Here is a 17,257-nt window from a genome sequence, read left to right as displayed (position 1 = left end):
AGATTTTTTTGAAAAAATCCCTAAGCCCCGGGGTCACAATTTCATGAAAAATCTGACTTTCAGCAAATCACTCAAAACTGGTGCCAAACGGTTTCAAATGCTCCCCTGAGAGGTTTGGCAATGGAAACTGAAGGCTTTTTATCACAGGAAAAGAAATAAGCCCTCGACATCTTAACCGGCAGAAAAAGATTTTTTTGAAGAAATCCTAAGCCCCGGGGTCACAATTTCATAAAAAATCTGGATTTCGGCAATTCACTCAAAAATGGTGCCAAACGGTTGCAAATGCTCCCCTGAGAGGCTTGGCGGTCGAAACAGAAGGCTTTTTATCACAGGAAAAGAAATCAGCCCTCGACAACTTAACCGGCAGAAAAAGATTTTTTTAAAAAAAATCCTAAGCCCCGGGGTCACAATTTCATAAAAAATCTGACTTTCGGCAATTCACCCAAAAATGGTGCCAAACGGTTGCAAATGCATCCCTTAGATGTTTGGCGGTCGAAACAGAAGGCATTTAATCACAGGAAAAGAAATCAGCCCTCGACAACTTAACCGGCAGAAAAATATTTTTTTGAAAAAATCCCTAAGCCCCGGGGTCACAATTTCATAAAAAAAACTGACTTTCGGCAAATCACTCAAAAATGGTGCCAAACGGTTGCAAATGCACCCCTGAGAGGTTTGGCGGTTGAAACAAAAGCCTTTTAATCACAGGAACAGAAATCAGCCCTCGACAACTTAACCGGCAGAAAAAGATTTTTTTGAGAAAATCCCTAAGCCCCGGGGTCACAATTTCATAAAAAATCTAAGTTGTGAAGGAGCCCCCTTCATAAAAACTTAGGGTTGCTGGGATACTGCCAGGGAGGCAAAAGTCCATCATAGCCCCCAAGCCGGCTGCCGGACGATCCATCGACCTCCCATAGACATGCAGTATCAGCAATTAGCGACACGAAGCCTCAGAAATATCTTCCCACATTCTTAGGCTGGTGCACACTCTATCAGCAGATCAGCACAGCGAAAGATGCACAGCAGGAGAGCATATTTACAGTTTATTTTGTGTTAGCCAGAACAGAGAAAAACATAACTGCCTTCGCTCCAGTCTCTCTCAGACTCAGAACAGAGTGAGAAACGAAAGCAATAGAAAACATAAACATCCTGTGAAAAAGGAAAATACACAGGCTGTGACACAAACATCCTGCTCCCTTTTAAGGTGGAACGGAAATATCCTAACAAGGGCAGGCTTCCTCAACCTCGGCCCTCTAGATGTTTTTGGCCTACAACTCCCATGATCCCTAGCTAGCAGGACCAGTGGTCAGGGATGATGGGAATTGTAGTCACAAAACATCTGGGGGGCTGAGGTTGAGGAAGCCTGACCTAGGGTGTGCTGGGTTACTCTGTCCCATCAGAACAGCATTACAGGGATGATGGAGAAGGGGGCTATCAGTAGCTGCTAAGCACAGTGATTACGCTCTGCCTCCATGGTTGGTGGTGGCAGTCGTTCTGAATCCCACTTGCTGCAAACAGAGACACATTTAGGGCAGTGCAACCGGTTCCCTTGCACTGGGCGTTTAACCTAGGGGGTGCCACAGGGCATTGCAACTATGACGTAGTGAATTGAGCAGAACAGAAGGCGAGGTGTGTGGGGTGTGTGTGAATTTTTGCCTTGCACAGGGCGCTGCTGAAATCTTAAAGACCAAAGTCTGCCTCTGCAGGAAACCCCAGGAGAGTAGAGTTGCTACTGCATTTGGTTTTCGTTTTTTGGTTTTTTAAAAAATAAATTACAGTGGTAGCTCGGGTTACAGACGCTTCAGGTTACAGACGCTTCAGGTTACAGATTCCGCTAACCCAGAAATAGTACCTCGGGTTAAGAAATTTGCTTCAGGATGAGAACAGAAATCGCGCCGCAGCGGCACGGCAGCAGCGGGAAGCCCCATTAGTTAAAGTGGTACCTCAGGTTAAGAAGAGTTTCAGGTTAAGAACGGACCTCCAGAACGAATTAAGTTCTTAACCCGAGGTACCACTGCATAGGTAGAAAAAGGCGACTTCCCTGGATGCCAAGATGCAGATTTGTGACAAGTACTCTTTGGTGAGAGAAATCCAGCAGAGAGTTAAAATCGCAAAATATGTAGCAAAGTAAAATGTTGAAATATAGTCTGTTAGACCTTTAAAATACCCTCTTCTAAGTTGCTTCCAAAGTTTCCCACTTCTTTAGCATAGAAAGAGACCACACATTTGGTAAGTTAAGAAAGGTATACTTACAGACTTTTCAAAGGTCAGGTTCATGTGCTTTTTCGTATAGCAGTTAGAAAAACACAGGCAGTAAATTTAGGTTCCAATGTGGTGAAATTTAGGTTCCAAGATGGCTTGCTGAAGCCATAGGGTCTGAGCTTGGAACAACCAGTTCAGAACTCCTTACCAGTAGGGTTCACATGGTGGAAGAAATGGTGGGAAAGTGAAAGAACAAAGAGCTTGATAAGGCTCCCACCCCCAAGGTAAGGGGGAATGACCTCCTAGCTAAGCCTGGCAGGCCAGCTTACTCTATGACATTAACCCATTCATGCATTGATTAGACTTGAGCATATTGGTTATATCACACGGGTCACGTTTGCGAGTTTCCCATTGATGTACTGTATCTGGCTGGCCACTGTGAGAACAGGATGCAAACTGATCCAGCAGGCTCTCTCTGTGTAAACGGCCTCCCACAAGTTTTCATACCCAGCCCTCTTCTTTTGCATCTCTGCACAGAGCCATAATCTTATTAAAAAGTACATAAAAATCCAACTGAGGGGTTCATTAAGGAACATTTTTCCAGATCCAAACTTATTTCTCTAATGGTTTTTGAGTAAGCATATTTGCTTCTCATTTTGCTTGATAATTATTTTCTTATGGGGTGGGGGGTAGGCTTTATGTTAGGGGGTGCAGAAGCGAGTTATCCATGAGGCAATTGGTCAGTTAGGTATTTTTTATTCATTTACTTGATTGGGGGGCATCTGTCCCCCCCTGCACCCCTTGGCTATGCCCATGATAATACAATAGACAATGTTTATGTCAGATACACACACGTGCACACAGTCAGCTGCGATGGGTACAAATTTCACTTGAGCCGCTGGGTGTCGCCCTTGAGCTCCCTTGGACTGCATCTTGTTCAACTTTCCAGATTCGGTGCCTGTGACGTTCTTCCCGCTTCCCCAATTTCCAGCTGGCGCCACTGAGGTGGGCCTCAGTGGAGCATCGGAGAACTGTCAGGGGGGGGAGTGGCGTGGCGTTGGGTTTTGTTTTCATTTTGAAACCAGGCTGGTGCTGCTTCGCTCCTTTAAAAGCCTGGGAGCAGATTACACCCAAAGGCTGGAATAATGACTGGGAACGAATTTTGCAGCAGGGCGAATTTTGCAAAGTAAGGAAATACAGGCTTGTTTTTTTTTTAAAAAAAAAGACAGCCCCCCCCCCCCCCGGGTTCCACACATGAGGAGAAAAGCAGCGCTGACCCTCAGCTTTGGTGCAAGAAAGTCCTTCTTAACGGCATTGTTCATCAACATCATCAAACCTTTTATTGGCATCACATCCAAACATCCAAAACAAATCAACACAGAATTATCACTTCCCCAGTGGCACAAAACATTTGCTAAAAGAAAGGAGGCAGAGCAGTCTATCATCACATCTCTAGGTCTCCAGGGAGATCAGACGTCTGCAGTGAATTTCGATGACAAAAAACCAAATAGATATATTTAGCCACTAACTTGGTGAGCTCCTGAATGGCATTGTTAAACTGTGGAACTCCCTCCCACAGAAGGCAGGCATTGCCACCAAGCTGAATGGCCTTAGTTTAAAAGGGGATTTGACAAATAAATGGAGGAGAGGACTGTTTGTGGCTACTAGCCAGGGCTCCCCACCCCCACCCCCAGCTGGAACTCAGTTCCGGCACCAGGTGGGCGCCCTTGTCATTATAAGAGAATAAAGGAGGCAATGGATGAGCCTCACCCTGGGAAAACCTCCTTCCTGATCAAGGTGTCTCCCCTCCCCATTTTATTGATGATAATCAGCTAAATAGTTTGAGGATCTATACAACTGTGTAACATGCAGAAAACAGCATTCTTAGAGAAATCAAAGACTGGAACTGAAGGAAGCTGGGGGGGGTGGGGTTGTGTGGGAAGGTTGGGGGAGGAAGGAAAAATGGGGGGGAGATAAGGATATGTTTCTGGATAATATGTTTTTTTTTGTTGTTGTTTCGTCGTTTAGTCGTGTCCGACTCTTTGTGACCCCATGGACCAGAGCACGCCAGGCACTCCTGTCTTCCACTGCCTCCCGCAGTTTGGTCAAACTCATGTTCGTAGCTTCGAGAACACTGTCCCACCATCTCGTCCTCTATCGTCCCCTTCTCCTTGTGCCCTCCATCTTTCCCAACATCAGGGTCTTTTCCAGGGAGTCTTCTCTTCTCATGAGGTGGCCAAAGTCTTGGAGCCTCAGCTTCAGGATCTGTCCTTCCAGTGAGCACTCAGGGCTGATTTCCTTCAGAATGGATAGGTTTGATCTTCTTGCAGTCCATGGGACTCTCAAGAGTCTCCTCCAGCACCAGAATTCAAAAGCATCCATTCTTCGGCGATCAGCCTTCTTGATGGTCCAGCTCTCACTTCCATACATCACTACCGGGAAAACCATAGGTTTAACTATACGGACCTTTGTTGGCAAGGTGATGTCTCTGCTTTTTAAGATGCTGTCTAGGTTTGTCATTGCTTTTCTCCCAAGAAGCAGGCGTCTTTTAATTTCATGGCTGCTGTCACCATCTGCAGTGATCATGGAGCCCAAGAAAGTAAAATCTCTCACTGCCTCCATTTCTTCCCCTTCTATTTGCCAGGAGGTGATGGGACCAGTGGCCATGATCTTCGTTTTTTTGATGTTGAGCTTCAAACCATATTTTGTGCTCTCCTCTTTCACCCTCATTAAGAGGTTCTTTAATTCCTCCTCACTTTCTGCCATCAAGGTTGTGTCATCTGCATATCTGAGGTTATTGATGTTTCTTCCAGTGATCTTAATTCCGGCTTGAGAATCATCCAGCCCAGCCTTTCCCATGATGAATTCTGCATATAAGTTAAATAACCAAGGGGACAATATACAGCCTTGTCGTACTCCTTTCCCAATTTTGAACCAATCAGTTGTTCCATATCCAGTTCTAACTGTAGCTTCTTGTCCCACATAGAGATTTCTCAGGAGACAGATGAGGTGATCAGGCACTCCCATTTCTTTAAGAACTTGCCATAGTTTGCTGTGGTCGACACAGTCAAAGGCTTTTGCATAGTCAATGAAGCAGAAGTAGATGTCTTTCTGGAACTCTCTAACTTTTGAATAAAAAAAAAAGTTTTTAAAAAAGAGAACAAAGGAGGCGTACCAGCTGCTGGAAAGCACGGGGGGAAGGGGAGAGGGCTCTTGGGCTCGGATCCTGGCCGCAGGTTCCCCCCAGGCCACGTCGAGCAGAGTTTGCAGGATCCCGCCAGGATCTTGCGCGCTGCCCCGTCCTTTGTGCGTTTTCTTGCGTCCTCGGCCGCTAGATGCCGCCGTCGGGGCTCTTTTTGGGCTCGACGGCGGGGCAGGACCACCCCCACCCGGAGAGCAGCCATCCTGGGGAGGGGGAGGGAGAGCCTTCCCACATTCTCCGAGATCTGGGGCAAAGCCGGGGAGGGAAAGACCCGGGGAGAAGCCTCCGGAAGCCGCCTCTCGCCTCGCAGACGGCGGCGATTATGCCTTGTCCGCGCTGCGAGGAGAAGCGCCTTTGAAAGGCGAGGAGGCGCCGAGCCCGCTGGGCATCATCTTCTGCAAACGGGGAGACCAGCCCGCTTTGCCTTGTGCGCGATCGTTCCCTGGGGTCTCGGCGCCGCGCAGCCCTGCATGGCGAGGGCGTGAGGAGGAGGAGGAGGCGCGCAAGTGGCCCGGGGCTCGCTGGATCCTGCCCCGCCATGGCTGCCCGCAAGCCGAGCCCCCCGCGCTGGGGCTGGCACGCTCTGCTCTTCGCAGCGGTGCTGCTCGCCTGCGGCGGGCAAGGCAGGAGCCGGGAGGACGGCGGCGCCGCCTGCTACGGGGGCTTCGACCTCTACTTCATCCTGGACAAGTGAGTGGCTCTCGGGGGCGACCCGGAGGGAGCTTTGGCCAGGCTCCCCACGAGCTCAGGGGCATCAAAAGGCCAGCAGCTGTCTTACCCCCCACCTCCGTTTAATCAGTATTATTATTATTATTATTATTATTATTATTATTATTATTATTATTATTTCCACCCAGGGCAGGTTGAAAACTATGTAACGCAATTTGCAATCATAAAAATAAGATGGGTCTTGAAAGCTCACATCTCAGATGTCCCAAGGCCAGCAGAAAGAGGTTTTACTCCTCCCCCCCCCCCCCCGGACTATTTCAGGTTCCTGTTGCATTTCTCGCTCTAGCTTATCTCGGTTTGAGAAATGTATACAGCAGCAGCAGCGGCAACAGGTCCGTTTTGCAGCGATTGCAATTGGGTTGGTGATTTGTGCAGAGGTTGCCCCTTGGAACGCTCTTCTGCCATTCCCTATGTGGCCAACCATGGAACTAGTGATGGCCACCGACCTAGATGGCTTTCAAAGAGGAGCGGACAAATTCGTGGATGAGGCCAGGGCTTTTGAGGGCTGCTGGCCAGGACGGCTCTGCTCTGTCTCCACAGTTGGCAGAGTGATGCTTCTGAATCCCAGTTGCTGGAAGGCGCAGGAGGGAAGAGGACTCTTGGGCTCAGGTCTTGCTTGTGGGTTTCCCGTTGGGGCATCTGGTTGACCGCTGTGAGAACAGAACACTGGGCTAGATGGGCCATTGGCCGGATCCAGCAGGATCTTCTTATGTTCTGAAGGGAGAGGTTCCCGTGTTTCCCCTAGCAAAGCAAAGTTTGGGAAACTTTTGCAAAGGAAGTAGCTAAGGGATGCTATCTTTTTGCCCTCTGGTGTTGCTGAACACCCAATCGTGCCACCTCTGTTTTTTCCAAGAGAGATGGAGAGAAACCTGAACCTTCCTCTCCTGAATTGATCCTCAGACTCTGGATGCTAAGGAATAAACTTGCGATTTGGCCAATGTGTTGGAAAGTGCAATTGTTGTGGCTTCTCCTCCCCCACACCCCCAAAGTACGTTTCTCTCCCTTTAACTCTGAGTCACTTTTCCTTTGTTCCCAGCTAATGAAATGCACATTTCCCCCTTTGCTGCTTTCTCTTGCTTAATAGTGTCCAGAGATGATATAAAATGCTTACTCATGTTATTTACCCCACAGCTGACTCGATGCCATTGTGTTTACATAAGAGGCTTACGGTTGCGTTTACAACATTTGTCCAGCTGTGCGGGTGCCCGAGAATAGAGGGACGGGACTTTTGGCAACATTAATAGAAGTAGGCATGTCATAAGATGGGGAGGGCAAAACCCAAACAAAAGGCCCCATCTAGGCCTGGGTCCAAAAAGCTGCTCTCATGGCCCCAAGAGGCTGGGCATAGGCCTTGTGGAAGTTTTAATTTTCCTTCCTCAAATTGCAGACCCTTTCACACATGGAGCATCTCCTCAGTTTCAAAATAGGTTTGTTTATTTATTTGTTGGTTATAAATATATACCCCCACCTTTTACTCCAGGAAGCTCAAGGTAGCACACCTGGCTCTCCCTCCCTCCCAAGGTAGGGTTAGGCTGAGAGGCAGTGACTGGGCCCATCGTCACACCTGGCGAGCTTCCTTTCTGAGTGGGGATTTGAACTCTGGTCTCCCAGGTCCAACACTCTAACCACTATGCAACACTGCATCTTGTGGCTTTCCAACGTGGTCTGGAGTGGGTGCACTCTGAGAAGGGCAAGCTCACTGTGGAGATCTTGCTGTCCCAGTCTTTTTTAAAATATATTTTTAATTACATTTTCATATTTTTCATTTCTCCTTTGTCACATTCATATCAAATCATATCATCAAATGCAACTTTGCTCATACTGAGCCTTGACTTCCCCTCTTAGCATTTCTACATCACCCTGTTTACCTTCTTACTTTAAAAGTATTTGTAAATCAGTTTCAAAAATTATAATTGCAAAATATTTTAAATCAAACATGCAAACGTTCTCAAATGTTTACAATGTTCTTTCATATATTGTAAAAATCTACTCCAGTCCTTTTCAAACAGTTCGTCACGCTGGTTTCGGATCTTCCCCGTCAGCTTTGCCAGTTCTGCATATTCAATCATTTTTATCTGCCATTCTTCCAAAGTTGGAAGTTCCTGCTGCTTCCATTTCTGGGCTAAAAGTGTCCTTGCAGCCGTGGTAGCATACATAAACATATTTACGTCTACTTTTGGAATTTCTTCTCCCACAATACCCAATAGAAAAGCCTCTGGTTTTTTAATAAAAGTATATTTTAAAATCTTTTTCAGTTCATTGTATATCATATCCCAGTAGGCTTTAACTTTACTGCACGTCCACCACATATGGAAGAAATTCCCTTCCTTCTCCTTGCATTTCCAACATGCCTTATCTTGAGTTCTATACATTTTAGCAAGTTTATAAAAGTAAAGGACCCCTGGCAGTTAAGTCAAATACCATCTATACATCATCTTCATTAAATTTTCCTTAAGTGCTGTACCTGCAGTAAATTTAATTGTTTTTGTCCATAATCTTTCCCACTTCTCTAATTCAATATTATGACCATCATATTGCTGTCCCAGTCTTTAAAAATCTATTTCATCGGTCACATTTTTATTTTGCCCTTTCTCCGGTCAGAGCTTAGGGTGGCACAGGGGAGGGCTCTTACGTTCTCCTCCCAGCGAGGAAGGGCCAGGCTGGCAGAGTAGCGGGAAAGAGGGAGGGAAATGGGTCACAATCACCCACGGGACTCCGCAGGCTGGGATCCTTCCTGATGTGAGTCTCGTGTTCCACGTTGGCGCTCTTCTTGAGCTGGCCATTTTCACATTGAAAATGCTTCCTAAGAGCCATATGGCAAGACCCTGGACTCCTTTGGCCTAGAAAGGGCATTGGAACAGCCAAAGAAAAGAAATGGAAAATGGCCAACACCTCCCCTTCTGAATGTTGTCATTCGGTTACTGGAGCAATGGGTCTCAGCCGCCCAGCCTGGGGTGGCAGGAGAACTGGAGTGGGAGCGGAATTGCTTGCAGGCTGCATTCAAAGTGGTTCTCAAAGTGGACAAGCTTAGTTGCTAGTCCAGGATGCCAAGCCGAGAGCCCCCAGAATGGCCACTGGGGCAGAGGAAGACCCGCGAGGGAAACAAAACCACATGCCCCTTCAGAAAATGAGGAGAAAGCCGCTCCAGTTTCCTGCTTTAAAACGCAAGGGCTGCCTCCAGCTTCTTGTGCTGGCCGCTTTAATTTGGGTCTAATATTTCTTCTGGAGTGCCAGGTTTCATGGGATGGGGAAGGGAAGGCCACAAGGGTGATGAGGATTGCAGATTGCTCGCACTTTCTGAGAGATCAGAGTCGGGCCCGAATGCGCTCTCTGCCAGGGAACCTAAAACACTTCCTGGGCTCAGTGTAACTCTGCCCAATTAACAGGGCATTTATTGACTATAAGTATGGTACGGTTGCATGGGGAATAATGCGTGCAGCTGTAGCCGCCTCACCTCCAGAAAGATATCGTAGAATTGGAAAAGGTGCAGAAAGGGGAAACCAAAATGATCCAGGGATGGAATAACTCTTTTGTGAAGAAAGGTGGCAGCATTTGGGACTTAAAGGCTTAGGGAAGAGGTGGCAAAGAGGCCACACGAGAGAAGTTTATAAAATTATACATGACTTTTGAAGGTTGTCAGGGGCCTAGTTGTTGCTGATTTTACTATTGGGTTGTTTAAGAGGGCATGTAATTGGGCATTTGGGTGTCTTCTAGTTTGTCTTGTATTTCTTGTGTTGATAAGGGTTTGTTATTTTTGTAGAAGACTGTTAGGCGGTATAAGCCTTTGGCTTGCCAGGTTTTTATCTGGAGGTTTTGTGCTGCGTGATGGAATAATGGGTGGCATGCCAGGGGAATTAGTGGGGATGGGGTTGGGGACAGTTTACCTACTTCTGTTTTCCATGCTCGAAGCATGGTCTGTGTGAACCTGTTTATTGTTGTGTGGATTTCCCTCGGTTTGTTTGGGAGAAATGGGTCTTCTGTGGTGCAGGTATTTTCAATTGTGTCCCTCTCCAGGTGTACTCACCTTTTCCCCCTCCACCTCTTTCCCCCTTTTCTTCCTAACATAACACTAATGTCTCAACAAATGAACCTGATCTGTAGAAAATGTAACTTGAAAAAACAACAAGCAAGAAATCTTTAATAAAAATATGTTTTTTAAAAAAGAAATTATACATGGCTTGGAGAAAGTGGAGAGGGGAAGGTTTTTTTCTTGCTCTGTCATAACATGACAGCCCACAGACATCCTTGGAAGCTGGAAGATTCAGGACAGGTAAAAGAAAGGGCTTATTTGTGTAGCACTTAGCCAATCTATGGGTGGCGCTGTGGTTTAAACCACTGAGCCTAGGGCTTGCCGATCGGAAGGTCAGCGGTTCGAATCCCCGCAATGGGGTGAGCTCCCATTGCTCAGTCCCAGCTCCTGCCAACCTAGCAGTTTGAAAGCACGTCAAAGTGCAAGTAGATAAATAGGTACTGCTCCGGCGGGAAGGTAAACGGCGTTTCTTTGCGCTGCTCTGGTTCGCCAGAAGCGGCTTAGTCATGCTGGCCACATGACCCGGAAAAACTGTCTGCAGACAAACGTCGGCTCCCTTGGCCTGTAAAGCGAGATGAGCGCCGCAACCTCAGAGTCGTCCATGACTGGACTTAACTGTCAGGGGTCCCTTTACCTTTACCTTTGACTAAAGTATGGAACTCTCTCTCATGCAGGATGCAGGGATGGTCACCAACTTCAATGGGTTTCAAAGAGGAAAGGGGCCACAGGCCTTGCTTTGCCTCCTGAGTTTGTAGAGTCTCAGCCACTTTGCCCGAGGTGGAAGGAGAACGGGTGGAAGGGCTTCTGGGCAAATGGCAGGTGATGGGCTCTCCTTCCTTGGGGGTTTTTAAGCAGAGGTTGAATGGCTGTCTGCCATGGATTGGTCTAGAGCAGTGGTGGTGAACCTATGGCACGCGTGCCAGAGGGGGCACTCAGAGCCCTCCCTGTGGGTACACGCCCCGTCCCCCCAGCACAGAGCTGGCAGAAGGCAAGGGCAGCGTGTCGAATCCTCAGCTCAACTTGGGCCATGTGAGCGGCGGGTCAGCGCAGGAAACTGCATGGAAGGAGCGGGATGCGATGCCCATCAGGGTGCCAACTCTCTCCAAAACAGGGGTTGCAACTATTTTATGCCCTGAGTTCATTGTGTCCAATTGCACTGAGGTTTCGGATGCTGCAGAGCAGGACCGCAAAGAGCCGAAACCCCCAAACTGGCCCATCTGCTGCGGTGCCTTTAGGGCTCCTTTTGCTCAGCTGCTTCACACGGGATGCCCAGACCAAGATGGCACAGTCGTGGCCAGGGAGGCACAAAGGGAAAGGCCAGGTGGGGCATTGGTCCCATTTGGATACCTCCCCAAGCAAGCGCTCATGTTGTTTTCAGAGGCTGGGCATGGATCCTGGGACTTGTGTCCGAGTAGAAGCGCCTCTGATGGGGTGCTGGGGTGTGTGTGTGCAAAACCGAACCACAACCCCCAGGGCGCACGTTATCCCTTGCGGAGCCTCCACTGTGGGTGGCACTTTGTGATAAATACCTTTGTGGCACTTTGTGATAAATAAATATGGCTGCTGCCATAGCCGCGGGTCACCTCTCCAGCCGGGAGAGGCTGTGCGCGGCTATGGCAATACCCCCACCTCCCGCAAAAGCTCACAGGAGCCGCGCACCCTTTAAGGAGCGCATGGCTCCTGTGGGCTTTTCTACGAGGAGGGAGAAGGGACTGAATGTCGGTGTCAATCCCTTCTCCCTTCTGGGGAAAAGCCCGCACGGAGCTTCTGTGCGGCTTTTGGGGGCTTTTCCTGCCTGCCTCCCCCCTGCATTCGCTCCATAGGATGCACACACATTTCCCTTCATTTTTGGAGGGGGAAAAGTGCGTCCTATAGAGCAAAAAATACGGTAAGTGGCTTTGGGGGTTGCAGTTTGGGCACTCGGTCTCTAAAAGGTTCACCATCACTGGTCTAGAGGACCTTTGGGGGTCCCTTTGAACTCTCCAATTCTGTGAGGCAGCAGTGCTTCTGAATACCAGCTCTGGAAACCACAGGAGGGGAGAGCGCTCTCTTGCTCAAAGCATGCTTTTGCAGGTTTCCCACAGGCCTCTGGTCGGCCACTGTGAGAAGAGGATCCTGAGCCAGATGGGCTATTGGCCTGATCCTTCAACCTCTTCCGGCGTTCTTGTGTTGAGACGAATCAGAACAAATGCTCATTAAACAGGCCCTCTGGACGGGCGCTCACTCTCTCCTGTAAATAGGGCAGATTCCGGTGGACTAGAGTCTGCATTATCAGAGGCATGGAGGGCTGTCCTCAGTTGACAGGAATATGGAGAGGGGAGGGGAGAGAAATGGCAAGCAGTTGAGTCAAACGGCAAATGCTATTTGACCCTCTTGTTTACCACTTCTTCCCGCATCTGTATGTCTCTGCCAGCTGTGGATAACTCTTCATCCACAAATGCTGCTGCTGCCATAAGGCTCCTTTGTCACGAAAGTGCTCTAGGACTCTCTAATGTGGTTTCTCCAATATTTTAATATGAGCTGCCCAGAGAAGTTTGCTTTGCTTGTTTATTTACCAGCAAGATTTACATGCCCCTTAATCAAAAACACCTCTGAGCAGTATGCATAAAACAATATTGCATACAAGAAAATACCAATAAAAGCAAATCAAGCAGACATAGAATTTTTCAAAGTATGGACAAACCCAGCAGTTCTAAAACAAAGATTCATAAATTTGGATAGGGTTCCCTAAACAAAAAAGAAAAACCCAGTCTGATTGCTATAGACTGGTCTCCCCCACCCTGAAGACCTCCAGATGTTTGGGAAGACTTCCATCAGTACCAGCTGGCACAGCCATGGGATGCAGGGGCTCATGGGAGTCTAAAACATCTGGAGGGCACCAGGTTGGGGAAGGCTGATACAGACCAAGTGGACCTCCAGGTGCTATACAGCCTCCATCACACCTGACCATTTGGCATGATGGGTGGAGGCTGATGGGAGAAAGAGGCCAGCAACATCTGGAAGACCCCAAGTTTCCTGCCCTCACTCTGAACCATCTGATGGTGTAGCTCACAACTCAGCTCACAACTGAGGCTAAAGCAGGGTTTTAGTTTTTAAAAATGAGTATTTTGGGGTGGGCATTTTTTAAAAAAGAAACCTACAACTTTGAGTCAAATGTGAACCCTCCAATGACATTGAATGTGGCAGATTTGAGTTTAAAACGTGTCTGTTCCTGCATTGCAGGGAGTGGGACTCAATGGGCCTTTGGACCCCATCCAACTCTGCAGTTTTATGATCCTTCCATTTTCCATGCCACATAACTGCAATTTTTTTTGGTGTCACTTCTTTGAGGCTATTTGAAAGCTGCTTTTGTGAGATCTGGGTCTGCAGTGAATGGAACTGCTTCTACTCTGTGAAGTTGATTGTGAATGTCTGCATTGAGTTCCCCTTTCATTCATGTAACTCCATTCATCTTTGTTGTCATGCTACCTCATTTTTGTTCTTTTATTCTTCCCACCCTGCTAAAAATAACCTCCTTGGGATCTTCATCATCCAGACCTGTAGCATGCACAATCTGCCTCCTGCCGCTCAGCTATAGAGTCGCCATGTGTCCTCCTTTACAGGATGATTATCCTCTTTTCATGGCCAGCACTATAATGCGGGTGGTGCTGTGGTCTAAACCACTGAGCCTCTTGGGCTTGCCGATCAGAAGGTCAGCAGTTCGAATCCCCATGACGGAGTGAGCTCCCATTGCTCTGTCCCAGCTCCTGCCAACCTAGCAGTTCGAAAGCACGTCAAAGTGCAAGTAGATAAATAGATACCGCTGTGGCGGGAAGGTAAACAGCGTTTCCGTGTGCTCTGGCTTCCATCACAGTGTCCTGTCATGCCAGAAGCAGTTTAGTCATGTTGGCCACATAACCTGGAAAGCTGTCTGTTGCCAAATGCCAGCTCCCTCAGCCTGAAAGCGAGATGAGCGCCAGAACCCCATAGTCGCCTTGGACTGGACTTAACTGTCCAGGGGTCCTTTACCTTATTTTACCATATAATGAGTTTCGGTAGATGCTTCAGGGGAAAGTGAGAGGGGTGGCAGGTTTGGCTCAGGTTCCTAGCTCATTTCCCTCTCTGGAGGGGCAATCTCCCTCGCCGAAAGGATTCACCCAACAATCCTGCGCCTGATCCCTCTAGCCCCCATTGGCTGGTGGCAGAGATGGCTGCATCTTGCATCTTCTTCCCCCCGATGGGGCTGTGTGCGCGCAGCCGCTGGAGCATTCTCCTAAACTGCAAATAAACAAACCGAGTTAGTGCATAAGCACTAGGACACCACTGGCTTCCTTCTCGTCATGCGCTTGTGCAGACAATGTTCTTGCACAGGCAGTCCAAGATGGCGGCAGCTTGTGCCCTGTTCTGGCTGCTGGCTGCAGCCGCTGCCAGTGCCAGAGGAACTGGGTGGGCAACGTGGAGGCTTGGCGGAGGCTACAGGCATGGCACCTGGCCCAGTTGCTGAGCATGGACCCCACCTCTCCTCTCATGCCCGCAGCTTGGAAGCAGCTTTGGTGAGGGTGCACGTGGCCTAAGACCCTCTGTAGGAGTGAGAAGTGGTCGGAGGAGCCATCGGGTTCGCCTCGCGTGGCAAAATGTCTTGGGCCGGCCCTGCCTCTCTTTGAAAGGTTGTCAGAGAACTGTTGTCCTCTTGAAGGGCTGTGTGATCCAAGCTTGCTCTGAAGATAAAGGATCACCTGAAGGAAGAGCTTCAGGCTTGACTTTGCCCATCCACCGTTAGCGTTCGTACGGTATACTGAGCAGACCTGCAGTTCGTAAGAGAGTGAGAGGCCATTTCAGGTTAGAGTCTCATGGTTAGACCAGCTGTTTTAAAAGGCAGAATATAAGGATTGGCCCATCTAGTCCAGCATCCTGTTCTCACAGCGGCCAACCAGATACCTCTATTGGGAAATGCGCAAGCAGGATTCGAGCACAAGAGCAACACCCCTCTCTGGTGGTTTCCTTCTCAATTGATGTTCAGAAAGGTTACTGCCTGCCTCCAACTGTGGAGCCATCCTGGCTAATAGCCATCAGATTTTCCGCCATGAATTTGTCTCATCCTCTTTGAAAGCCATCTAGGTTGGCGGCCATCACTACTTCCTGTGGGAGTGAGTTCCATAGTTTAACAATGTGCTGCATGAGGAAGGACTGTTTTTTTAATCTGTCCTGAATCTTCCAACATTCTGTTTCACTGGAGTTCTAGTTTTATGAAAGAGGGCAAAACTATTTTCTTTCTCCAGAGCATGCTTAATTTTACAAACCTTTTCTCAAGGAGTTTTCCTCACCGGGGAGTTCCTCTATTTACTTGATCGTTTTGGTTGACCTTTTGTGAACCTTCTTGGCGATTCTGAACTGAGGGAGTTTTTGGTGGGTTTTTTCTTTTTTCTTTTCGTGTTTCTACTTTCAACTCTTGCCTCTAGAAGGGAAAGAAGCCGCCCTCCTTGCAAAGAAAGGGGATTTATTTATTTAAATTCCTTTCTGCTGGCCTTCAGCATCGCGGCGGCAGCACTTTCCTGTGCAAGGAGGCGTGTGTGGGAAGGTCTCACGGAAAAAAGAGCTGTAATTTTAGATGTTTGGATTCTTGTTCCGAGGGGAGACGAAAAGCTGGAGGATGTACTTATGTGGCGAATTTAAAAAGTGGTGTGTAACTGAGACAGGCTCCTTCCAAACCACCAAGAACGCAGAAGTCTCTTGTCTAGCGGGTCCCTGAGTCGCAGCAGCAGAGCCGAAAAGGGAGCGCGTTCGGAGCTGCAGGGAGCTCTATAGAGCTGGATCAAGGCAGGGATTCCTTCTCTAGACCATGGAAAATAGACCTGTGTCTTTAGAGACACAGTGGCTTTAGAGACACGCAATGGCTGCTCCTCAGCTGCTTCTCTTTAAAGGGAAAAAATGTAGTAACTGCCGCCTTGAGAGATCTCTCAACTGCTATGAGTTCCTGAGGCCAGGATCAGGCAGGATTTTTCAGTGTCCCACCCTCAGCAACCCAATGCCAGAAAATGATTTCAGACCTCCTGTAGGCAGGCATTTGGACGTTTGACCCAACAAATGCAATTATTACCGTTATCCATTGGCTTAGCTAACAGTATTTATAACCCTTGGATAACTCAAAGGGAGTTTTCAGCAGCTGGACAATGTTTCCAAAAGTTCACCAGCGTTTTAGTGCGCCATTTCTCTTAGCACATGTAGCTGTGTGTACAATTTTGCCTGATCTCTATACTCTTTTGCAAGCAGATCTGCATAATTCAATGCACCTTTGTAGGTCATTTTCACTGACGTGCGCACTTTCAACGCACAATTTCCCTTAACATACACATGTTTTGGTTTTTGTTTATAATAATTTTTATTAATTTTAACATATAAATTATAGTACATACCACAAAACATCACCACTTATACAATCTTTTTTTTTTTTTTTTTTTTGGACTGCCATCAGCACCTCTACTGATCCACCGTTTTGACCACTTCTTATGCATTTCTTAAATTCATATTGCCTTTAATTATCTTAACTAACCATCCTCCCCTTTATTCATTTTTGCAATAGTTCCAATAATTCACCTCACAAAATAATAATAAATAATAATTTATTATTTAATAATTTATTAAATAAATTATTATTTAATAACTTAATAATAATAATAATAATAATTTAATAATTTATTATTTAATATTATTTAATAATAATAAATAATAATAAATAATAATTCACCTCACTTCTTGCAAACCTACAAACGTAGTCTTATCATCACAATTACTTTTCAAATAGTCTGTAAATTTACACCAGTCTTCTATGAATTTCTGGTCCCGCAGATTTCAAATCCTTCCTGTTAATTTATCTAGTTCTGCATAGTCCATTAATTTCATCCTCCATTCTTCTATCATCGGCAATTCTTCTTGCTAACATACACATGTTTTGGTTGGAGAACTCCGTCACAAAATTCGGAGCTGGTTGGATTTGGAAGGACAGCTGCATTTCAGTTCACGTATTGCTTTGAAAATTCAAAATGAGGCAGACTTGCATTTACATGTGAACAGAACCACATTTCTCACTCACCTACCCACCCCTAACTCTTAATATCCTT

General features: G+C 47.3%; 1 protein-coding gene across 1 annotated transcript in view; it reads left to right on the top strand.

Annotated features, from left to right (window-relative positions):
- Positions 1–5,564: 5,564 nt before the first annotated feature.
- The window catches only part of ANTXR1 (ANTXR cell adhesion molecule 1), a 126,732-nt gene continuing 115,039 nt past the window's right edge, over positions 5,565–17,257 (top strand). The window contains exon 1 of the mRNA XM_028741147.2: positions 5,565–6,091. Coding sequence (XP_028596980.2) covers positions 5,940–6,091 — 152 coding nt within the window. The 5' untranslated portion in view covers positions 5,565–5,939. The remainder of the gene's footprint in view (positions 6,092–17,257) is intronic.

The sequence above is a fragment of the Podarcis muralis genome, chromosome 7 (genome assembly GCF_964188315.1).
Source record: "Podarcis muralis chromosome 7, rPodMur119.hap1.1, whole genome shotgun sequence".
Classification (NCBI taxonomy): Eukaryota; Metazoa; Chordata; class Lepidosauria; order Squamata; family Lacertidae; genus Podarcis; species Podarcis muralis.
This window is presented reverse-complemented; position numbering and strand designations above follow the sequence as displayed.